Source organism: Primulina eburnea, chromosome 7 (genome assembly GCF_022965805.1).
Source record: "Primulina eburnea isolate SZY01 chromosome 7, ASM2296580v1, whole genome shotgun sequence".
In the NCBI taxonomy this organism is placed as follows: domain Eukaryota; kingdom Viridiplantae; phylum Streptophyta; class Magnoliopsida; order Lamiales; family Gesneriaceae; genus Primulina; species Primulina eburnea.
The window spans coordinates 3,957,780-3,982,082 of NC_133107.1; the positions used below are offsets into that span (position 1 = coordinate 3,957,780).

A 24,303-nucleotide genomic window follows, 5' to 3' on the forward strand; every position below is an offset into this window, starting at 1 on the left:
CGTAATTTTATTACCATGTTATCATTTTGCATTATCTTGAAACTTTGAAAGTTATATTTAATATCACATATTAATGTATATACTAATTTAGTCATTTACAGTCCGAGCGGCTTTTTCATTTAAAAAATAATGTTTACTGTAAATAAATGATTTGGTGAATATTATTCTTATTAATTACAACGAATGATCATTACAAGTATATATATACTTGGTGGTGATGTACAATGATCCTATTCTAAAGCCTATGATTAAGCTAAATCATATACAGATAAGGAAAGAAATATTAGAGAATAATCTCTAATATGGACTACGTATCATATGGCTATTTTACAGCTCAACTTCCTTTAACACTCCCCCTCAAGTTGGAGTGTATGTTAATGACACCCAACTTGTTGAGTAAAATTTCAAACTGCACAGTGCTCAAAGGCTTGGTAAATAAATCTGCTGGCTGATCTGAAGTGTGAATGTGAGTAGTCCGAATCATTCCATTTTGAATCTTTTCACGCACTAAGTGACAGTCTATCTCTATGTGTTTTGTTCGCTCATGAAAGACTGGATTTGCGGCTATGTGTATGGCTGCTTGATTGTCGCAGTATAAATTCACTGGCTGCATATGACTCACTCCCAAGTCTTTTAAGATGTTTTTCAACCATGTGATCTCACAGCATGTAGTAGCCATAGAACGATACTCTGCTTCAGCACTTGAACGAGATACGGTTGTCTGTTTCTTTGTCTTCCAAGAAATTGGTGCTTGACCAAGCAAGATGCAAAAACCTGTAATTGACCTTCTCGTATCCTTGCAACGAGCCCAATCAGCATCACAAAAAGCTCTTAATTGAAGAGAACCTGTAGATGGTAATAAAATACCTTGTCCAGGAGTATGTTTGATATACCTAAGGACTTTGTGGGCTGCCTCCAAGTGTGGTTGTCTAGGTTTGTCCATAAACTGACTCAACACATGAACAATATAAGTGAGGTCTGGTCTAGTTATGGTTAGATAAACTAACCTCCCTACTAATCTTCTGTAAGCTGATGCATCATTTAAAAGTTCTCCATCCGAGTGCGTGAGTGACAAATTTTGATCTACCGGAAAACGAGAAGGCTTAGCACCCAAGAACCCGACATCTTCTAAAATTTCCAAAGCATATTTTCGTTGTGATAAACTGATTCCTTGTCTTGACCTTGCAATCTCTATGCCGAGGAAATATTTAAGCTTTCCCAAGTCTTTAAGTTTGAATTGCTTGGATAAGAAGGTCTTAGTTTCTTCTATATCTTGCAAATTATCTCCAGCCAATATCACATCATCAACATACACAAGTAATGCCAAAAAGGTACCTTGCCGCTGTCGGACGAATAAAGAATAATCAAAAAGAGACTGGTGGAATCCCGCAGCTTTGAGTGCATTGGATAACTTTATAAACCACTGTCGAGAGGCTTGTTTCAATCCGTATAATGATTTATGAAGTTTACAAACACGAGTCTCCCCCTTTCGTCCGAAGCCAGGAGGTAAGGACATGTATACTTCTTCATCAAGCTCACCATTCAGAAATGCGTTATTAACATCTAATTGATGTAAATGCCAACCACGCAGTGATGCCACACTAAGCAAGACACGAACTGTAACTAACTTGGCCACAGGTGCGAAAGTTTCCCTGTAATCAATGCCCTCAATTTGACTGTAACCTTTAGCCACCAATCGTGCTTTGTATCTCTCCACCGTCCCATCAGCCTTTAATTTTATTTTGTATACCCATCTGCAGCCGATTGGTTGCTTGTGAGATGGCAGTGTTACTAAACTCCAAGTCCCATTATGTTGCAAAGCAGAAATTTCTTGTTGCATGGCCTTGCGCCATTTTGGATCTTTGACAGCCTGTGAATAACTAGCAGGTTCTTTGTGGAGAGATAGCTTAGTAGCATATGTTTTATGAGCTTGCGAAAGTTTGGTATAAGATAAAGATTGGGATAGCGGATGAACAATACCTGAATGTTGAACCAAGCTTGTGGATGACGTTGGTTCAGTTCTTGAAGGGAGGGCCATCTCGATATGGAAGTCTTGTAGATATCGTGGAGCTTGAATGGCGCGACCTCCACGTCGGGGTGGTGGAACAGCTGGTATATTTGATGATGGTGGCGACATGTTTGGTGAAGAGATGTCGGGAGAAGCAGGTTCATTGATGGTTATGTCAATGTGTGGTGTTTCATTGGTGTTGGTATGAGATGAAGACTCAGATAAAGGTTCGAAATCAAGGTTTGAATATTGATTTGGGAACAAGGGTTCTGAATCTTTTTGTGGTGCAGCGGAATCCTTGGAATTTTGGAAAGGAAAAATATTCTCAAGGAAAATGATATCTCTGGAGACTAATACCTTTTTCTGAGTAATATCGAAAACACGATACCCCTTTTTCCCATAAGGATATCCAAGAAAGATGCAACGTGATGCTCGAGGATCAAATTTTGAACGGTTTTGGGCATGCGTGGAAACAAAACACAAACAACCAAATACTCGTAAATGTGAGTAGTTTGGGACTTTGTTAAACAACCTTTCATATGGGGTTTTACCTTGGAGGAGAGGAGTTGGTGTGCGATTTATGAGATAGGCTGAAGTAAGGATGGCATCCCCCCAAAAGTGATGAGGAAGACCAGCTTGAATAAGGAGGGCACGTGCCATATTTAACAAGTGTCTGTGTTTCCGTTCAGCGACACCATTTTGTTGTGGTGTATTGATGCAACTGGTTTGGTGAATGATGCCCTTGTTTGCATAGAAAGTTTCAAGTCTGAATTCTGGGCCATTGTCACTACGAATGATCTTTACTTTGGAATTGAATTGATTTTCAGCCATGTTGACAAAATTGACCAAAAGATTTCCAGCTTCTGATTTATGTTTCATAAGGTAAACCCATGTGCATCTAGTATAGTCATCAACGATAGTAAGAAAATATTTCGCACCTGAAATTGAAGCAACTTTGTAACCACCCCAAATGTCAACATGTATCAAATCAAAACTAGATTCAGTAGTGATGGAACTTGAAGAAAAAGGAAGTCTTGTTTGTTTGCCAGAGGGCAAATCAAACATTTGTCTGTACTACAAGCTTTATTTCGGAAACATGGAGAATTAAATAATGGAGTGACTTTAGAAGATGGATGCCCTAGACGTTGGTGCCAAGAGGGCGGACTTGAGGCTTTGGTGTGATTACACATTCCTTTATTGGCTTGATCGAGATAGTAAAGGCCCTCTCGTTCAATTCCCGTCCCAATCGTCTTCCCCGAGCGTAGGTCCTGGACAAAGCAAATATTGTTGAAGAAAATAGCTATATTAGATGGATTGCGGGTCAGCTTGTTAATTGAAATTAAATTCAGATGAAAATATGGAATACATAAGACATTGTCAAGAATTAAATCTGGAGATAGAGTTACTGTGCCAATATGAGTCACTTGAGCCATTGAACCATTTGGCAATTCCACGGTACGATTTTTGACAGGCTTCGAATGTGTAAATAAGTTCTGATCATAAACCATATGGTCTGTACACCCACTATCAAAGATCCAAGTATTCCTTTTTCCATTAAGGATAAGTGAAAAAGCTTTACCTGAAAGTTCATCATGGGTTGAGCAATTACTAACATGATTTGCAGAGGGGGTTTTGGATCTCAACATTTCTAGTATTTGCCTGCACTGCTCAGATGAGAACGGAAAGCTCGTCTCTTTCTTTTCAGTTAGATATGCAGCTTGATTTCCCTTCGAAATTGTTGAATTATCCTCAGTTGCTGCTTTCTTTTTGCGACAAAATTCTACAGTGTGCCCTTTCCATCCGCAAAAATCGCATTTGAGATGTGCACGACAATTTTTGGTGGTGTGATTTGTCCTGTTGCACTTTGTGCACCTTTGCTCATCTTCAGCCTTGCGATTTGGATTCTTTATGGCAAAGACAGCAGCTTCTGGTTGGTCTTGACTCTTTCCGGATGTCGCTTCTGCTTGTTTCTCATGGCGGAGTACTAGGGAATATGCTTTATTCACCGTGGGTAATGGATCCAGTAATAAGGTATTACTCCGAACACCTGCATATGATTCATTGAGACCCATGAGAAATTTCATGGTTTTCTGTGTTTCCAGATATGCAGCCACCTCTTTGATTGATCCACAAGTGCATATAGGAAAAGTACAGATTGCTTCACGCTGATCCCATAGTCCCTTCAGTTTGGTAAAATAAGATCCCACAGACATGCTGCCTTGTACACAATTATGAATTTCGTTTTCGATGTTGAATAGCTCAACCACGTTCACTTGTGAGAACCTCTCCTGCAATTCCAGCCATATATGTCTAGCGTTTTTGCAATTGATTACACTACCAGCAATGTCTTTAGACATAGATCCCAGTAGCCAAGTCTTTACCAAATTGTTGCAGCGATTCCATTGTTGGTGCTCATCTGAATTTCTTTCACTTGGCTCATTGATTGAACCATCTATGAGTCCAATCTTGTTTTGACTGTCAACGCCATGGTCATGGACTGTTTCCATGTGCTGTAATTGTCTTCGGCCAAAGACTGTGGCACAAGAATGGCGCCAGGTTGATCCGAATGATGAAGATAAAGTTGATGGTTGGGATTGTCCCATTTTGCTCCTGAACCCGTGCCTCTTGGTTTATCGTCTCCCATGGAAGTCGGCTAGGAAGAAATATTATGTTTTGTTTTGATGCCCAGAGAATACACGCTCTGATACCATGTAAATAAATGATTTGGTGAATATTATTCTTATTAATTACAACGAATGATCATTACAAGTATATATATACTTGGTGGTGATGTACAATGATCCTATTCTAAAGCCTATGATTAAGCTAAATCATATACAGATAAGGAAAGAAATATTAGAGAATAATCTCTAATATGGACTACGTATCATATGGCTATTTTACAGCTCAACTTCCTTTAACATTTACATTTGGTAAATGAGATGTGAATAACCAGCCTTCAAAAAATTTCATAAAATTATCAAAAAACAAACTTTCAGTTTTTCATTTATAAAACCCTAAAAACGTTTTAAAAGTACTTGTTCAAATAGAACTTCTGTTAGGAAAATTATTTTTAAAAAGTTTTTAGTGTTTTTAAGTGAAAAACTTAAAATATGTGTTTGGATAAGATTTTTGTAAAAAAATATTTTTTAAAACAAATTGTTTTCTTAGCCTAATTTATAAAAAAATAATTGAGAGATATTTTTTAAAATAAAAAATTGTAAGTTAAACGAAGATTAAATTTTTTTATAGAATAATTCCAAACACGTTCTTAATTATTTTTAAATATAAAATCATTTTTTTAATAGTTCATGCACATTTTCATTTGTAAAAATATTTTTATAAAATAATTGTGTAAATATATATTTATTTATAAAAACATTTTATAAAAATTCTATAAAAACATATATTATAAGTACTTGCCTAAATGTTCTAAGGCTTCGTTTGATTGGGGTGATTAGGTGAGTTTATTTTTTTTAACCCACCTAATCACATGTTTGATACGTTTTTTATTTAACCTAGTCAATCTCTCATATGAATGATTAAATTATATTATGTGTGATAAAATAATCACTCATCACCTCCTAGGATTATTTATCTCAATCTTAATTCATCTTATTTTTCCAATTTTACATTTCTCCTAAATCCAAACTCACCACCACTTCCCTCCACCGATCACCGGGCGACCACCACCGCTGTCGGCCGACCACCGTCGCCGCCGACGACGACTACCCCTTCCTTCGGCCGTCGTCGCCCCCACTTCCGGCCTGTCGAACACCGCCGCCGCCGACTGCCATCACAAAACTGGAAGGACAATTTTGTCAATTCATCAAAAGATTATTATTTATCTCATTCTTTACAATCATACCAAACATAATATTATTTTATCATTATCTACTCCAATCAATTTTTTCTTAATAATTTCATTATTTTATCCTCCAACCAAACGTAGCCTAAATATTCACCTTCAAATTCATCAATTTTTTCTCTCACTCATATAGTCATATTCTCATCGTTCCTCGAGTTCAGTCAGTTCAGTTTTTTTTTATGTAATAGATTTATCCGAACTTTTGTTGCCAATTATTGATTTGCATTGGCAGCAAAAGTTTGAGTAAATCTATTTTGAGATGGTCTAACATGCGTATAATAGTAATGACACGTTGATTTGATCCATAATTATTATGAATAATAATATTTTTAATATAAAAAAATAATATTTTTTCATAATTGGATCGAATCAAAATTCATCTCACAAAATTGACACGTAAGATCATCTCACATAAATTTTTGTGCTCATAAATATAGACTCGTGAACTATCTCAAAGTATACCATCTCTAAAAAAAATTAATATTATTTATCATAATAGCCATAATAATTGATAATTATTGATTATCACTATCACTGTTACTATCACATTATCGTTATCATTATCATTAAATTGTTAATAAAAACAATGGAAATGATTAATTTTAAAGATTATAAAATAAAATCTTAAGAAACATTATCATCTTTGACATTTCATGAGCTTTTAAAATCCAAATTTCTGGATAGAATATGTCAGATTACCAATTTCATGTTGGATCTTATCTTGTTGTTGAATCTTGACACTTGACTCTCGCGTTATCCAGAAACTATAGGAATAAAAAAATTATGAGTGCAACTGTTTTGTACTCAAATTCTCTTCTTCGCTCACCATATTTTCCTATCTTGAACGGACACAAATTGGGAAAGCCCTTCTTTTCCCTCAAAGGTACAATCTTGAATCTTCCATTTATTTTATTTGTTGTCAAAGGATTTCCCCCGATATTTGTGTGATTTGGTTGATGGTTCTATGTCCCTTACTGTGGAACTGAATAATTTTTCGTTTTCTGGGAAAAAGGCTGTTGACTTATCGCATTTGGAAGATACAGGAATATTGTGTTCATGCATTGGATCGTTTTGGATTTTATAAGTTAAACTTTTAGGGGGCAGACCCATGGCAAGTACACAGTTACCGGATTGGGACGAAATTATGCCAAATAGTTTTTCAGAAAAATGTAGCTTCGTACTTTTCCTGCCTCTCTAAGCATTTGCGTACAAGCACTCGAAAACAAACCTTTTGTTTGCATCAGGCTGAGGTAAAATTTCTTGATGCAGCTTGTTCAATTTGGCAGAATTAGCAGATAAACTTTCAGTTTCCAGCATACGAGCTGATGGAAACAAAGGAGAAAAACCTCCTCAGAAGAATCCTTTCCCTCGAAAGGCCAATAAAGGAGGTGGAACAGGGGATAATTCGCAATCGGTTGACAATAAAAAGCCCGTGTCGCCCAACAAAGAAGAGATCCTAGCCGTTTTTAAGAGAATACAGTCCTCGATATCTAAAGGGGAGTCTCTGAACTCCAAGAAGAGCGCTTCAAAGTTAGATGAAGACAAGCCATCTGCTGAAGCAATGTTGGAGGCTCTTTTCCAATCAAGGACTCCAGGGAAAGGTCAGACAGTCAAGTGTTGTGTTTACATTGATGCTGGCAACTAAATTTTAATTGAAAACCTTGCACAGGGTGAAGGGATTTGTCATTTCAAGACTTAAAGTTTAGGGAAACTAGTAATTTGGCAGTCCTTGCAAACTTCAACTCCAAATATTAGTAATTTATTATGCATGGCGGCTTTTCCAACAGCAAAATATAAAAGTTGTGGGAGTTGTAACATTGCTTACATCTTTAGAAACCGAAGACGACCCCATTTAAATGGCTTTCACTTCTTCTAAAGTTGGGAATGCCTTTGAGCTTAATACAACTCTATGATTTGTTGTGAAGTTGATTTGGAAAGCTGTACGGAATGTTCCCCTTCCTTGCTACCGTAACTCTTTAATTTTGCATCTTAAGTTATGCACCTTTACTTGATAACTCCATCTTGATGGGAGGTTCTGTGTTTGGTCATTTGTTTTGAATTTAGAATTAATTTTCTCGTAGGGAAAACAATAGGCAAGAAAGGGAGTAAATTTCCATCTCCCCAAAAAGATTCACAAAAGAATAAAATAACAGCTGAAGATTCATCAACATTGAGCTTGGAATCACCTTCATTGCCACTGCCGCCACCTTCAGAATTCTCTAGGCACCCATCAACTTTCGTGAGAAAGTCCCCGATACCATTTGTATCAAGCCCAAGAGACACAGTTGAAGCTAAAAGTGAAACTTTGCTAGCAACAGATGGAAACATTGAGATATCCAAGAAATTCGAGGGAATGAATCTTACTCAATTGAAAGAAGTAGCAAAATCTAAAGGAATCAAGGGTTACTCAAAACTCAAGAAAAGTGAACTTGTTGAGCTGCTTATCAGATCATAGAGTAATTTGTTTTCTTTTTCTTTTCTTTTTTTGGTTAACTTTGTTTTGTGGCTGCTGCATTAAGTATAATCGCATGCCTTCAATTGTTTCATTGTTTTATTGCAATTTTTGGTCGTTGACTTGTGGGAATGCGTCTGAGTTTTTTGTTGTGACATTTAACCAATAATTTCACCCAAATCTAGATCATTGTTTCCTTGCGATCATTTTATTTGGAAATGATTTATGCAACCCATAATTTGCCTTGAACAACAATGTTTGATGCTTTGTTGGAAATAACGGTCTCATATTTTACCTGGAACCATTTCATTGCATCATCTTTGGAATCCTAGTGTCGGATACCAACACTAGATTCACACTTTTTTGCAAAAGATAATTGGACATTTCATTATGAGCGCGCACGGACATGCTCACAGAAGTGTACTCAAATGATAGAGTTCAAGGTGCTCCATGACACCAATCACCTACTGGAATGTTGAGGAAGAGCTTCTGCACTCTGGTCTCTCTCTCTCTCTCTCTCTCTCTCTCCTCTCTCTCTCTCTCTCTCTCTCTCTCTCTCTCTCTCTCTCTCTCTCTCTCTCTCTCTCTCTCTCTCTCTCTCTCTCTCTCTCTCTCTCTCTCTCTCGGAATTGGGATACAATCAAGTGCTCCATGCAGAAAATTGGGAGTATCTAATCTAGAACGGCAGAAAAAGACATTCCTTTGGGTGGGCATGAAGCCCGGGTCTAGAGGGTGAGAGTCAAGTATCCTAAGCAACTAGACTACAACTAGGGCTGCAAACGAACCGAACATGTTCGCGAGTTTTTCGAGCCGGCTCGATAAATATTCGATTCGTATTCGAACTTATCGAATTTGAGCCGAACTCGAACACGTTCGAACTTTTTTTCGAGCCGAACTCGAGCCCAAATTATTTTGTTCGATAGTTCGTGAATAGTTCGCGAGCCTTAATATTTTATTAATATATATAATTATATATATATATATATACATTTCGAATATTTCGAGCATTTCGAGCTTTCAAACCTTAATATCCGAGCAATAATTCGAATAGTTCACGAATATATTCGAATATTTCGAGCCGAACTCGAACTCGAACTTCATTTCGAGCCGAGCTCGAGCCCAAATATTTGAAATTATCGAACTTCGAATCGAGCTCGAACTCGAATATACCTATTTCGAGCCGAATTCGAGCCTGACTTTTTTACTATTATTCGGCTCGATTCGGTTCGTTTGCACCCCTAACTACAACGGATTTGCAGAAACCATTCGATATAATCTATTTATATCATTTTTTTTTCCAACTAGGATTTTTATTCTCTGTATCTGAATATGTCATCGTATATTAACTGATTCAATTATTTTTAATATATATATATACAAGTGTATACTAATTAAAATCTTTTATTGATACGTTCTGGAATTGACCAATTATATATATATATATATATATACTAGGAATGATCACGTGCGATGCACGTAGGTGACTAATAATGAAAAATAAAGATTTAGATAATTTTTAAAATCGTTTGAATAACATCTTGTTTATAAGTATTTATTAATCTAAATATAACAAAACACAATAAATATAAATACATGATGATGATAATCAAAATATTCATTTATTTATATAATATTTTTCAATTCGTGTAATTATAACATAATGATAGCTCTATCAAATTAACAAAAATATTTTCCATCCAAATATTATTCACAATGGAAAATAATAAAAATAAAATTAATAGAATAATGAATTACTAAAACCAAAGTCACAATATTTTTAAATGAAGTGCATATAGCGATTGTCAAATAAAATTATCTTAATTAACTAAATTATCATAATGATGTTAAAATAAAATCCATAAACTTGTTATTAAGTTAAATATCAATTTTGTTTTTGCCAACTTTTAACTCCTTGCGAATTTTGTTTAACTTTCTCCTTTTTAAAAATATATAATATACATAGTTAACTTATATCATAATAGATCATTTGAAAAATAATATTGATGATTAATAATTTCATGTTAAATAAAATTTTAAAATAATATCAATCAAATAAATATGTGTAGAAAACACATATACGTAATATTCAGTTTAAAAATATCATATCTAAAAAATTTAATTCCTAATAAATGATAATAAATTAGCGTTATAATTCATATTTATTACAAGGATTGTCTTAATTAAAAAATTATAAGGATTATCTCATAAATTTAATATAAAAATATAAAGTAATTTTCAATCTTTTTAATTTCTCATTAATTTCTTTTCTATGAATAACGTTGAAATAACTCAAAATTATCAAATTATATTGCATATAAAATATTCAAAAAAAATTGCAAAAGAGCATATAGAATTTGCATGCTCTCAATATCCATTTTAATTGGAAAAAAATCATAAGAAAAATAACATTTTCTCACATAGTTTTTATAACACTTGTAGAAAAATGTAAGCTTGAGATATATATTGAGACATTAATTAATATCACAATTATTAAATTAAAAATATAAAAAAGTATCATACTAATATATTTGTAATATTTTTCGTCGATCCAACTAAAATAATGAAATAAAGTATTCTCATTTTCCATCTCAACTCTTAAATCAGAAAATTAAAAATTCACCAAAATAAATAAATGAAACATTAATTAAGTAATAGTGTGTAAAAGTGTAACTAAAAAAATTCACAAATCAAACTCATATATTTATAGAGGTATATATAGATCTGCTAACTTTTAACCATTTGCAGATTTTGTTTGACTTTCTCTGTTTTTTTAGAATACATATTATAGACAGTTAATTTTATATCAGAATGGATCATTTGTAAATTAATATTGATGATTAATATTTCATAGTAAATATATTTTTTAAATAATATCAATCAAATAAATATGTGTAGTAAAACACATATATAAATAAAATAATAAGTAATACAAATTTAAAAAATATCATATTTAAAAAATTAATTTCTAATGAATGAAAATAAATTATCACTATAATTCATATTTTTTAAAAGAATTATATTCGGTAAAAAATTATAAGGATTATCTAATAAATTTAATACAAAAGTAGAAAGTAGTTTTCGTTCTTTTTAATTTATCATTAATTTCTCTGTCTAGTTGAAATAATTCAAACTAATCAAATTATGCGAATAAAATATAAGAAAAAATTGCAAAAGAGCATATAGAATCTACATGGTCTCAAACATTAATTAAGTATCACAATTCAATAAATTAAAATATCATATTAATGTGTTTGTAATATTTATCGTCCATTCAACTAAAATAATAGAATAAAGTTATTTTTATTTTAAATATCAATCTTTAGATCAAAAAATTGAAAAGTCACATAAATAAATAAATGAATAAAACATTAATGAAGTAATGTTGAGTGAAAGGGTAAATAAGTAAAACATTAATGAAGTAATTGTGAGTGAAGGATAACTAAGTAAATTCACAATTCAAACTCATATATTTATAGATTGTTTAAAAAATATCATATTTAAAAAATTAATTTCTAATGAATGAAAATAAATTATCACTATAATTCATATTTTTTAAAAGAATTATATTCGGTAAAAAATTATAAGGATTATCTAATAAATTTAATACAAAAGTAGAAAGTAGTTTTCGTTCTTTTTAATTTATCATTAATTTCTCTGTCTAGTTGAAATAATTCAAACTAATCAAATTATGCGAATAAAATATAAGAAAAAATTGCAAAAGAGCATATAGAATCTACATGGTCTCAAACATTAATTAAGTATCACAATTCAATAAATTAAAATATCATATTAATGTGTTTGTAATATTTATCGTCCATTCAACTAAAATAATAGAATAAATTTATTTTTATTTTAAATATCAATCTTTAGATCAAAAAATTGAAAAGTCACATAAATAAATAAATGAATAAAACATTAATGAAGTAATGTTGAATAAATTAAAATATCATATTAATGTGTTTGTAATATTTATCGTCCATTCAACTAAAATAATAGAATAAAGTTATTTTTATTTTAAATATCAATCTTTAGATCAAAAAATTGAAAAGTCACATAAATAAATAAATGAATAAAACATTAATGAAGTAATGTTGAGTGAAAGGGTAAATAAGTAAAACATTAATGAAGTAATTGTGAGTGAAGGATAACTAAGTAAATTCACAATTCAAACTCATATATTTATAGATTGTATAGATATATATATATATATATATATATATATATATATATATATATATATATATATATATATATATATATAATTGGTCAATTCCAGAACGTATCAATAAAAGATTTTAATTAGTATACACTTGTACAAACTCATTTCAGTAGGATTTACTTTTGCCTACTGCTGAAGCTCTTAGTATTATTACAACTCAACATTAATGAATTTTGATTGTAGGAAAAACTCTTTCTATATCTTACAAACACTACACATTTTTCAATAGGTAAATATACTAAAAGAATGTGTAAATAATGATAGCACGAGTAATCTTCTGAGTATTATAAAACTTTATAACATGTGCTAGTTTTTGTAAACTTTCAATATGATAACATGTGCTAGTTTTTTCAAACTTTCAATATGATAAGCTAGAATACGTGATTGATTTCACAATTTCAAAAAAAGATAAGTGTTTGTGAACACATCATGAAATCTTTTCATAAATTGTCTTCAACATTTGAACAAGAATGTCTCTTTTTTTCTGTTATGGGTATATGAATCCAAGGATAGACTTGTTATTTGTTTTTGTATTCAAAATGATAGTGAACAGTTAATGATCTATACGCTTCATTTAATGGATTTAAATAAAGTTTATTATTATACAGAACTATTACAGCAAGTAATGACATCATTTGATAGATAGTACAAAAAAATGGATGTCACTAGTTTAGTATAATAGATTAACTACTGCTTCTGAATCTATAGTACTTCATTCTCAATTTGGTCTTTCGATATTTCTATCAAGGGTGTGTTTTGATTTTTCTTAAATTAAATACGGTTTTTGGTTTCTCATTTTTCTTAAGAGTTTTTCTTAAACATCACTATAATTTTATCATATACTGTGGAAAGAGAAAAAGAGTACAACTGTGTGCTAATTAGTTGATTGGATTATGTTGCGGAAGAATTTATTTCTTTCTTATCAGCCCAATGCAAGAATTGAGTTTTTGTGATTTTAAATCACCTTCTTAGTTATACAGTTGGGTTTCTAACTTCTCGTAACAAACTTCTAACTAATTGCATTGTTGCATTGTTAACTAACACATTATTCTCTAATAGCCCCCCCTCAAGATGGACTATAAATGTTTTTTATAGACATCTTGGACATTAAAAATGAGAGATTAGAATATGGGAGAGGTTTAGTAAACATGTCAGCAAGTTGTAGTTCAGAATTGACTGGTAGGAGTTTGATGAATCCTTCCTTGATTTTATCACGGATGAAATGACAGTCGACCTCGATATGTTTTGTTCGTTCATGGAAAATGGGGTTGTTTGCTAGGTGAATGGCAGACTGATTATCACAAAAAATGGCAGCTGGTGTTGATATGTCAAAGTGTAGGTCCTTTAGTAGCTGGAGGAGCCACAAGACCTCAGTGGTTGTGGTGGCCAAAGCTCTATATTCTGCTTCAGTAGATGACCGGGAAACTGTTGGCTGCTTCTTTGTCTTCCATGATATGAGAGCATCACCAAGAAACACGCAGAATCCAGTGACTGATTTTCTGGTGTCCTGACAGGCAGCCCAATCAGCATCTGAAAAAGCTCGGAGCTGAATTGGTGAGGAGGCGGAGAAGAACAATCCTTGTCCTGGATTAGATTTGATATATCGTAAGATTTGGTGTATGGCATGTAGATGAGAGGTACGTGGTGTAGCCACATATTGGCTGAGTTTATGGATTGCAAAGGTGATATCCGGCCTTGTTAATGTTAAGTATAAAAGTCTGCCAATTAGACGCCGGTATGCAGTGATATCAACAAGAGGATCACCATCAGTGGAGGTAATATGAGATCGTGGATCCATTTCCAGAGATTGTTCTTCCTCAACCAGCACCAATGACTATCTCTGATAATCTGGTTAGTGATCTACCACCAGATATACAGCTCGACCAAGTTATTTCCAATGAATCTACGGAGGCACTCACTCATTCAACTGAACCACAGCAGCTAGTTCCAACTCGTTCTTCCACAAGATCTTCAAGACTACCATCCTATCTAAGGGACTATCATTGCCATATGATCACAAATAATTCCACTCCTCCCACTACACACAATTATCCACTCAGTGATTATATCTCATATGAGGCACTGTCCAAGTCATACCGCCATTTCGCCCTCAACATATCATCTCAAGATGAGCCTCAGTTTTACCATCAAGCGGTTAAATGTGATCACTGGAGGACAGCTATGGGAGATGAGCTTGCTGCCATGGAAGAAAACCACACTTGGACAGTAATGCCACTTCCTTCAGGCAAACAACCTATTGGTTGCCGCTGGGTCTACAAAATAAAACATAATTCAGATGGATCCATTGCTCGATATAAGGCTCGTTTAGTGGCCAAAGGTTATACTCAACAAGAAGGCATAGACTTCTTTGAAACCTTTTCTCCAGTCGCTAAGCTTGCCACAATCAAAGTGACTCTTGCCTTGGCAGCAAGTCAAAGCTGGCATTTTGCTCAACTAGACGTCAATAATGCCTTCTTAAATGGTGACCTCACCGAAGAGGTTTATATGGATCTTCCACTGGGATATAATTCTCATTCCGCTTGCAAGGTTGGTCCCAAACTTGTTTGTCACTTACATAAGTCGATTTATGGACTTCGTCAAGCGTCAAGGCAATGGTACACGAAATTTTCAAATTATTAGAGAATAATGTGTTAGTTAACAATGCAACAATGCAATTAGTTAGAAGTTTGTTATTGGTGTCTGCCGAAGAGAGTTGCTGTATAAACATGGCCATTAATTGCTCCATGTGGCCTTTGTTGATATGCTGGAAAACATTTGTGTCATCTTGGACTTCAGGAACATTTGCGTGGCCAGATACAAGATTGACAGGAGCAGCTGAGTTTCTGGAGCCAACCTTGAAACGAGTTTTGTATCCAGGTGGGTAACCATGTATCTTGTAGCATGTGTCAACCGTGTGTCCTGGAATATTACAGGTGGTGCAATATGGTCGTCCTTTCTGATATTTCTGTGGTTTGCGGTTACTCAGGTGTGACTGAGAATGATCAGTTTTGAGTGTAAAAGCCATGCCTTGATTTGGCAGCACGGTGCCTTGATGTCCTCCTATCCCCCGTTGTCGTTCTTCTTGAACAATTAGAGCAAAGACTCGACTAATTGATGGCAGAGGCTCATGAAGTAAAACTTGGCTTCTGATGTGAGTGAACGATTCGTTGAGACCCATGAGAAATGTCATTGTATAATCCATCTGAGCATAAGTTTCAACATTTTTGGTTCCACCACAAATGCATTTCCCACAAGAACATGTAGGGCGAAAATGATTCAACTCTTCCCATAGAGCCTTAAGTTTGGTAAAATAGACACTAACCGAATCTTGATCTTGGCGAAGGTCAAGTAATTCGCGACGGAGTTGGAAGATTCGAGGGCCATTACTCTGTTGAAATCTTTCCTTAAGATCATTCCAAATTTCCGCACCCGATTCCGCAAATAACACGCTGGCTGAGATATCTTTAGATACAGAATTCAATAGCCATGAAATGACTATGTTGTTGTTGCGAACCCAGGCGTTTAGTAAATTCGATTCGGACTCTGCTGGTTTGGGGATGGATCCATCAACAAACCCAAATTTGTTCTTGACCGAGAGTGCGATCTTCATAGCTCGGCTCCATGATGCAAAGTTATCACCTGTGAGTGGCTGAGAGACAAGCGTGATTCCTGGATTATCTGAGTGATGAAGAAAGTATGGACTCGATGGATCATCAACCATAGATCGAATTGGTACATTCCATGCGGATGAGCCTGTGGTCGCCATGAATTTCGAAGCACTTGATCCACAAATGAAACAGACGATGGAGTATAATATCTCCGAGAAGATGTTCAACGGATTGTTGAAACTTTCTGACCGATGTGAGAAAATCAATTCCGGCGAGCAGAGCGGTTTTGCTCTGATACCATGTTGCGGAAGAATTTATTTCTTTCTTATCAGCCCAATGCAAGAATTGAGTTTTTGTGATTTTAAATCACCTTCTTAGTTATACAGTTGGGTTTCTAACTTCTCGTAACAAACTTCTAACTAATTGCATTGTTGCATTGTTAACTAACACATTATTCTCTAATAGATTACCTTACTTTTGTCTGAGTTGACCACCCTGATGATTCATTCCTCTGCCAAAGATAAGATGATACGATGAACAATCTCATATCGAAAAAGCGATATTACATTAGCTATAAATCATTGTGTGCGTGTCTACACACACACATATATAATGTTTTATCTATATTAGGACATTTTTATTATGTTGTCCACCAATATCGGTCATCGATAAAGTGACATTCAACAATGTAATTAAGTATAAACAAAATTATATATCCAATAGAAATGTGTCACTTATAAGAATATATATAGACACGGTTAATGAACAAGATAGCAAAACTGTATATTATGATTAATTTCGGTTTAGCCTACTTAATCTTTATATTATATAATTGCAAGTAGGAAATTTTATATTATAATTGCAAGATGTTATCTCCTAATGGGCTAAAAGTATGTACAATGCTCCACTTTATAGCAAACAAGAATTAGGAAATTTAATTGCCCCTCGAATCATATACATTTCCTGATTTCATTTAATTAAAAAATTCAAAAAAATAATTTAATTACTAAATACTCTTGATAATATATTAGATAAATTATTAATGAAATAATTATCCTAGATATACGACAAAATAAGTCAATTGAATCTTAATATAAGTTGATGTTTAATTGCTTGTGGAAATACGTGTAAAAAATTCTGAATCGACATTTTTAAAATCAAAACAAAAATTGTGTGAGACGGTTTCATGGGTTGTATTTGTGAGACGGATCTCTTATTTGATTCACCTATGAAAAATTATTACTTTTTATGCTAAGAGTATTACTTTTTAGAGTAAGTCTCATACAAGACCGTCTTACGGATCTCCATCTGTGATACGAGTCAATCCTACCTATATTTACCATAAAAAGTAATACTCTTAGCATAAAAAGCAATACATTTTCATGGATTAGCCAAATAAAGATCCGTCTCACAAAATATGACCCGTGAAACCATCTCACACAAATTTTTGCTTACTTTTTATTATCAATATGAGTAGGGTTGACTCATCTCACATATTATGATCCGTGAGACGATCTCACATTAAACTCACTCTAAAGCCAAATAACTACATATTTGAGTTACGGGAAGGCGGCGATCTCGAAAATCTGAAGGAAAGTAAATAAATATTGCGTTGCTGTGTGGGCTGGCACTGCCATTGCTGCTTTGACTTTCTACTCTGCTTTCTTTTTATTGGGATGCTCGATCAATAAGTGGGTGGTGGACCAGTCTGTCTAGTTTTATTATTTTTCAGCCTATATCTAAAACTAAACAAACTCAATGTTCTTCCGGAACAGCTTGAACAAAGCATCATTCGAACATGGACGATGCAAGAACGAGATACCCAGTATATCACACATGAATCCTAAAATTCTCGCTCGGCCTTCCGATGAAATCTTCAGTCAGAACCCATAAATCTAAAATGCAGCAGCCATGATGAGTTGTTGATTTTCTGGTGCAATTGCGAAGAACACAAATATTATGCTGATAACTTGCTTGGAACAATAAAAACCAAATATATTTTCACAAGTTGAAGTCGGCAGTAACAAGAAGAAACCAAAGAGAAGCCCGATCAAAACAGACGGAAGAAAGGGGAAAAGAATAAAAACAACCCCGCCATTTTGTTTCCGGCTGCTCCTTCTGGGACATTTACTGTTTATATATATTCATAGGACTCCATATTTCTGCAAGATTTTCATATCAACCCAACCAAACATATACAAAACAGGATCTTTCCCTTTCCTCATAGCATGCTGCTCAAAGAACAGGTAGAAACAACTAGAAACAGCACGTGTAGAGATATGAACTGGACTAATTAGCAAACTGCAGCCTTCGGTGCTTTGTCCTCGAATCTCAGGGGATGATGAAGCTTGTAGGATAAATCCTCGTCTTCAGAGGCATTTTTAACCCTTTAGATTAACTAACTCATCCACGGGCCAAACAATCTCACATCGTGCCCTCATACGATGAACTTCAAACCCATTTGTCTTTTCACATGGTCGGGTATCAGCTTGTTAATGAGGTCGGGTGAAGCACTAGACAGCTGCAGGAAGAAGTAAAACCATGATTAGTGGTGGGATCACCATAATGTTCTAACTGAATTAGCAGGAGAAGGTAAATTTGGTGCGATTAAGCTAGAAAGACCAAATAAAATAAACATGTGTAGTGAAGAATTAGTGCAAAATCTGACCGGATAACATATAATCTTAAATATTTGAAATAAATGAATTATAAATTTCATCACAGAATTGAATATAATCAAGAAAATAAAGTCTTGTCATCCCAGTTCAATTTAATGGGTATAAATTATATTTCAGATTTAGATTACAAATTTTATAGTGTATATGACTAGTATCCAAAGATATTTATTCTTAAAATCTTCAATCAAATCAAGGCATTTCTAATAAAAGATTGTGATTTTTCGAGTGTCTTGGGAAGAAAATAATAGATATTGACCTAATGGCTTTTTTGTTACGAAAACTTGGTAAAATGCATTTTTCAGGTTAGATATTTTATTTCATGAATTTTTTGGATACGAAAATTTGTAGAGTGCATTGTTCGGAAATCTTCCCATAAATGAACCATCGCGTAGCTGAAATAATCATTTCGGACTGTCAAGCGAACATTGCTTTCATAACAATTCGGGTTGTTCATTTAATCAGCAACAGATATCAAGCTAAATACACACCTCTTGTTTGAAGTTGAACAAAGTTGGTAGGGGGCGACCATTTGGTAATCGAGTGTTGGGTTCTCGAAGCTCGTCAAAGAATGGATGTGCACATGCATCTAACTGCGATACAAAGCATGATAGTAAAAATAATAGAAATAGTAAAGATACAAGTACATAAAAGCTATAATACAGTGGTATGACTCCAATATTAGTAAAATCAAAGACCGCTACCATCAAGTATCATTTTAATATTAGAAAAAGGAAAGTAAAAGAAACTCACTGCATCGCAACGGAGATTTGGAGAGTACTGCAGCAACCTGGAGGCAAGGTCTATTGCTTCTGGAGGCATTCGTTTTTGAAAAACCTGATAGTATGGCAAAGATACTAAGAAAGCTGATTTACAAAAACCATGGAAATGATATGAACGGTTTTATGATTCCATTCAAATAAATTTTCGAGACAAAAAACAGTATCTTGAGGTATGGACTATGGACCAAACAAAATTACCATAAGCAACAGTATACTCCAAAAAGGACAAACACAACAGGGTAAATCGACTGTCACAGTAATTTTTTTAGCAAATTTCTCCCATATATCCCGGGCTTGCTGACCCGGTGTGATTCACTATTATGTCGGTGTAAGCCACAATGAGGAGCAACCAGATGCCAGGACATTGATATTCAGCTCTCTCTGGTCAGAGATTGAGTAAATTGCCACTATATTTGCATAAGAAATACTTAAAACTGTGAAAAAGAGATTTGGGTATCTGTACTCCAACCTGGAATAAATATAGGTTGTGTGTCCAGGGCTGCAAATGAATCGAGCAGTTCGTGATATTTTCAAGCCAGCTCAATAAATATTTGATTCGAACTTATCAAACTCAAGCCAAACTCGAACATGTTCGAACTTTTTCGAGTGGAACTCGAGTTAAAATTATTTTGTTCGATTGTTCGCGAGCTTTAATATTTTATTAATATAATATTATAATATATAAAATATATATACATTTTGAGAATTTCGAAGGTTACAAGCTTCCGAACCTTAATATCCGATCAATAATTCAAATAACTCGCAAATAGATTATAAAATATTGAGTCGAATGCAGAACTCAAACTTCATTTCGAGCAAAAAAATTTAAATTTTTGACCTTCAAATCGAGTTCAAACTTGAATATACTTAATTTGAACCGAATTCGAACATTAAATTTTTACTAATATTCAGCTCGACTCATTCGTTTACACAATTACACCTCTAGTTGTGCCCCAGTCCAAATATATCTTGTTGCCACAGAGCCAAATGATTACTGCTTTGTTTGTTTGTATTTGTAAATGTCACTCAAGACAGCGAGAGATGAAAAATAACACACTTGAGCGAGCATATGAGATAACTGTTCAGTTATTCTGTTCCATACTCCATCTCTAAATGTCTCTGTCAATGTCCTGATTGTTAATGCAAAATAAAGCCGAAGTGTTTCTAGATATCCACACAACAATCTCTCAAAGTTGTGTTACCTACCGTCTTTCTCTTCAATCCATCGCGATAACAAAGACTCAGAAATTAGTTATTCTTTTCTTTTCGTACAGGATTTTGGGAAATTCCCCAACATGAATGCCAGATAACACACTTTTTTCAAAATTAAAAAACCTGATAAAAATAAAAAGAGGATGACATTCAAAGCAAACAAGGCACAAAGACATAAACTTGCTCCAACATAATAAAAACTTTCAAAGGCAGAATGTACCTTGTGCCAGGGGTGCGCCTTTATTTGTGGGAATCTAAAATCAGTATAATTTGGATTCATACAACGAATTTCCTCCCTCGTTGGAGTTCCAAGAACCTTGAAGATAAAAATAAAATATATAAGCCACAAGATAATACTTCAAATCACTTCCATATAAACTGTACCTTGATTATCTCTACAAGCTGATCCACAGCATTCTCCCCGGGAAACAAAGGCTAAATAATTCGAATGAATTAAGTCAGACTGGTGCAGATACCCAAAATTGAAAAAGGAAAAACAAGAAAGCATCTCAACTGTTCAGTAATGGCAAAAATAAAAATGCAACTCACTTGACCCAGAAGAAGCTCAGCGAGTACACAACCAGCTGACCAAATATCAATGGATGTACTATATTCAGTAGCACCAAAAATTAGCTCAGGAGCACGGTAAAATCGTGAGCATATGTATGCTATATTTGCCTCGCCTGCTACCTGTTCAAAATAAAAGAAAAGGGCTTAGTTGTCCGAAAAATTAGCTAGCTGGAAACTAGAAGCAAAATCTAGAAAACACTACAAAATTGGCCCACCCATTGTCACAAGAAGATCCACAGGCGAAAAATAAACTTAAGGAATATTGACCTCAAAATAGTATCACTTACTAATGCTTTTGCACTTCCAAAATCGCATATTTTCACTTGCTGTGTTACAGGATCAACCTATACACAAAGAAAATGAATCAAGATAAGAGCACAGCAGATCAAATACTTACTCGAGAAACGATGCTCCTGATTTGTACCAGAACATTTTGTGGCTTCAAGTCTCTATGGCATACTCCAGCAACAGAGTGCATATATGCCAACCCTCTGAAAATCTGTAAAAAGCTATGTTATATTGAGTAAAGAACAATGACTCCTACACAACCCACAAGGAAATTCATGGCTTACTTGGTAGGTGTAAAGCTTCACATATATAAGTGGCACTCTCTGATTCGTGTTACTGTAATGCTTTATAACATTGAACATCGATTCCGGAACATATTCCATAACTAAATTGAGAAATAGCTCGTTTTTAATAGTGGTTGAATAGAAACAATGCTTCAGGGAAACAATATTAGGATGATCCATTGTCCTCATTAACTGTAATTCACGGTTCTTGTATCTTCTGTCTTGTAGAACCTTCTTTATAGCCACAGTCTCCCCAGTTTCAAGGCATTTTGCCTACAGCAATAGATAAATAAATAAATCTGCACAATATATTTAACAAAACAAAAAGAAATTAAGAGTGAATAACACACTATGGCGAATAGATATGTGCACCTGAAATACAATTCCAAATGAACCTGTCCCCACAACTCGCTCTGCCATATAACTAACTGTCTGCAAATAAATTTCATAACAAATAAGATTTTAAAATTAGGTTCTCACTCCTTCCATTACTCAATGGTCAGATCACAAAATAACTCGAACTACCAATGGTCAATACACATCTAACAACAGAGAAAGATAATAGCTTGTAACAATTAAAACATGGCTAATGACAATGGAAACACGGAGGCTGCTAAAGCTTAGCTTGATTACTACTACAAACTTAGAAAGATGTTTCAGATAATGGATAAAATTATAATGTATGATCGCTTCCATCTGTCGTCGACAGAGTGTCAACAAATTAACATCTTTACCCGCTTAGGTTCTCCATTCTTGCCACCAATGGTTGTGGAAATTATGTGGCCAGTGACGGAATCATTCCCACCCATTACAGGAGCAGACATCTCCTACACTTAGCAAAATCACACTCAAAAGTCAAAACAAGAGCCAAAGAACAATGAATTACAATTGATTTGTAAAAAAATACCAATTAGCTCCGGAAGGAAAGATAATTTCAGGGTTCATCAGCAATTTCGCAAGTAAAGGATGAAAACACCTTTTGAAATAGGAATGCCATAATTTCATATACACAGCTTAAAATATAGAGCAAACAAAAAAGACCTACATTATGAGATTAATCACACTTTCGTTAAAACAAAAATCACGTTTCTTGATCTAAACCAGTTGGAAAGACCTAAACAACACAAAAATTCAAGTAGAGAACAAATGAAGACACTCTCTCCTAAACAGAAGATGGCAACAATAATTCCTATCATTGAGTTTTAAAGCACCACACAATCAACATGTCAACCCACGTTCCCAACTAAAACTAGATCTGCAATTTCTACTGCATTTTTCCCAAAATAAGAATTAATTAAAAACATAAAAACGACGAGGATTAAAGCTTAACCACACCCTATCTTCAACAAACCTTTCTAGCAACACAAAACCCAAATTCTGATTATCAAAAAAAAAACAAACAAAGAAAAACACATACCTTATCGTCGGCCATAGCACGCACTACAACGAGACAAAATTCCTCCGACGAGGACCAGCAGAACAAGAAGGTACTTGACCAACAAAAAAAGAGAGAAAATTTCTTCAGGGTTCAGAATTCATGATTGTCGGCAGGGGAAAAAACAAAGAGAGAAGAAAGAGAGAAAGAAGAAGAAAAGGTGTGGGCAGTGGTGCAGGACCCATCCACCAAACAGCACTCCATGTGATTACAGCTATTTCCCCTTTTCCCCTTCTCCCTCTGTCTGATTTTCTTTGATTTAATTTATTTATTTATTTTATTTTCCCCTCTTCTATTGGGAAAGGGGCCCTGGAGTTGTGCTTTAATGACCAAGTTGTGCCTCTGGGTCTTATGAAAACGCGTTTCAGGTTAGTGAAGTTGCGGTAGCGAGTTATGGATGGAGGTGATAGTGGGCCTATAGAGTTTATGGGCTTGGGCTCTATTTTGTCACATTCACATCAATTTTATCCTTTTCCTTCTTTTTTCCCCACACTAATTCACCTCGAGTGGAACGTTTTTGCATTATCTTTGTGAATCGCTCGGGTTTCATGAATCGCTCGGGTTTCATAATAATTTGAATTAAAAATAGATATATTTGTTGGAATCTGTTTGATCTTCATTTTGAATATATAATCTTATACTTGTGTGAGTCTAATGGTTCAAAAATATGAGTAGGTCTCTTGTGAGACGGTCTTATTAATTTTATCTGTGAAACGTGTCTACTCTACTCATATTCACAATAAAAAATAATACTCTTAGCATACAAAAAAATATTTTTTCATGGATGACTCAAATAAAAGATTCGTCTTACAAAATACGACCTGTGAGACCGTCTCACACAAGTTTTTGTCCAAAAATATAGCTAGGCCGTGAGTTCACAAATTCATGTTATTCAGAATAAC

At 34.3% G+C, this 24,303-nt stretch overlaps 3 protein-coding genes across 4 annotated transcripts; 1 reads left to right on the forward strand and 2 right to left on the reverse strand.

Annotated features, from left to right (window-relative positions):
* Positions 1-3,168: 3,168 nt before the first annotated feature.
* On the reverse strand, positions 3,169-4,611 carry LOC140837387 (uncharacterized). The gene is made up of 2 exons (XM_073203524.1): positions 3,588-4,611; positions 3,169-3,276 (listed from the first exon to the last, which is right to left on the reverse strand). Exons 1-2 carry the CDS (start codon positions 4,609-4,611, stop codon positions 3,239-3,241), a joined length of 1,062 nt encoding a protein of 353 aa, XP_073059625.1. The 3' UTR covers positions 3,169-3,238.
* Positions 4,612-6,526: 1,915 nt separating this feature from the next.
* LOC140836745 (uncharacterized) lies at positions 6,527-8,534 on the forward strand. The gene is made up of 3 exons (XM_073202488.1): positions 6,527-6,759; positions 7,163-7,477; positions 7,958-8,534. The coding sequence occupies exons 1-3, from the start codon at positions 6,660-6,662 to the stop codon at positions 8,329-8,331; spliced, it is 789 nt and encodes a 262-aa protein (XP_073058589.1). The 5' UTR covers positions 6,527-6,659; the 3' UTR covers positions 8,332-8,534.
* Positions 8,535-18,129: 9,595 nt separating this feature from the next.
* Positions 18,130-23,662, reverse strand: LOC140836747 (shaggy-related protein kinase eta). Of its 2 annotated transcripts, none has more exons than XM_073202490.1 (12): positions 23,384-23,662; positions 22,701-22,798; positions 22,339-22,398; positions 21,967-22,239; positions 21,819-21,893; positions 21,682-21,738; positions 21,374-21,514; positions 21,209-21,259; positions 21,045-21,140; positions 19,584-19,667; positions 19,322-19,423; positions 18,130-18,676 (listed from the first exon to the last, which is right to left on the reverse strand). In XM_073202490.1, the coding sequence occupies exons 2-12, from the start codon at positions 22,788-22,790 to the stop codon at positions 18,593-18,595; spliced, it is 1,113 nt and encodes a 370-aa protein (XP_073058591.1). In that variant the 5' UTR covers positions 22,791-22,798; positions 23,384-23,662; the 3' UTR covers positions 18,130-18,592. The 2 variants fall into 2 exon arrangements, with proteins under 2 accessions (XP_073058591.1, XP_073058590.1); XM_073202489.1 differs by having other exon boundaries at positions 22,701-22,793; positions 23,384-23,661.
* Between the last annotated feature and the right edge of the window lie 641 nt (positions 23,663-24,303).

Bases quoted from the DNA above. Each gene is read 5' to 3' on its own strand.
- LOC140837387 (XM_073203524.1), bottom strand. From the start codon at position 4,611: ATGGGACAATCCCAACCATCAACTTTATCTTCATCATTCGGATCAACC. The intron at 3,277-3,587 runs GTAAAGCTTTTT...TGCTTTGTCCAG, and splicing joins AACCCATGATGAACTTTCAG to GACCTACGCTCGGGGAAGAC.
- LOC140836745 (XM_073202488.1), top strand. From the start codon at position 6,660: ATGAGTGCAACTGTTTTGTACTCAAATTCTCTTCTTCGCTCACCATAT. The intron at 6,760-7,162 runs GTACAATCTTGA...TCAATTTGGCAG, and splicing joins GCCCTTCTTTTCCCTCAAAG to AATTAGCAGATAAACTTTCA. The intron at 7,478-7,957 runs GTCAGACAGTCA...ATTTTCTCGTAG, and splicing joins ATCAAGGACTCCAGGGAAAG to GGAAAACAATAGGCAAGAAA.
- LOC140836747 (XM_073202489.1), bottom strand. The intron at 21,515-21,681 runs GTAAGTGATACT...TATTTTGAACAG, and splicing joins TTGGAAGTGCAAAAGCATTA to GTAGCAGGCGAGGCAAATAT. The intron at 21,141-21,208 runs GTACAGTTTATA...TTTATCTTCAAG, and splicing joins AGCTTGTAGAGATAATCAAG to GTTCTTGGAACTCCAACGAG.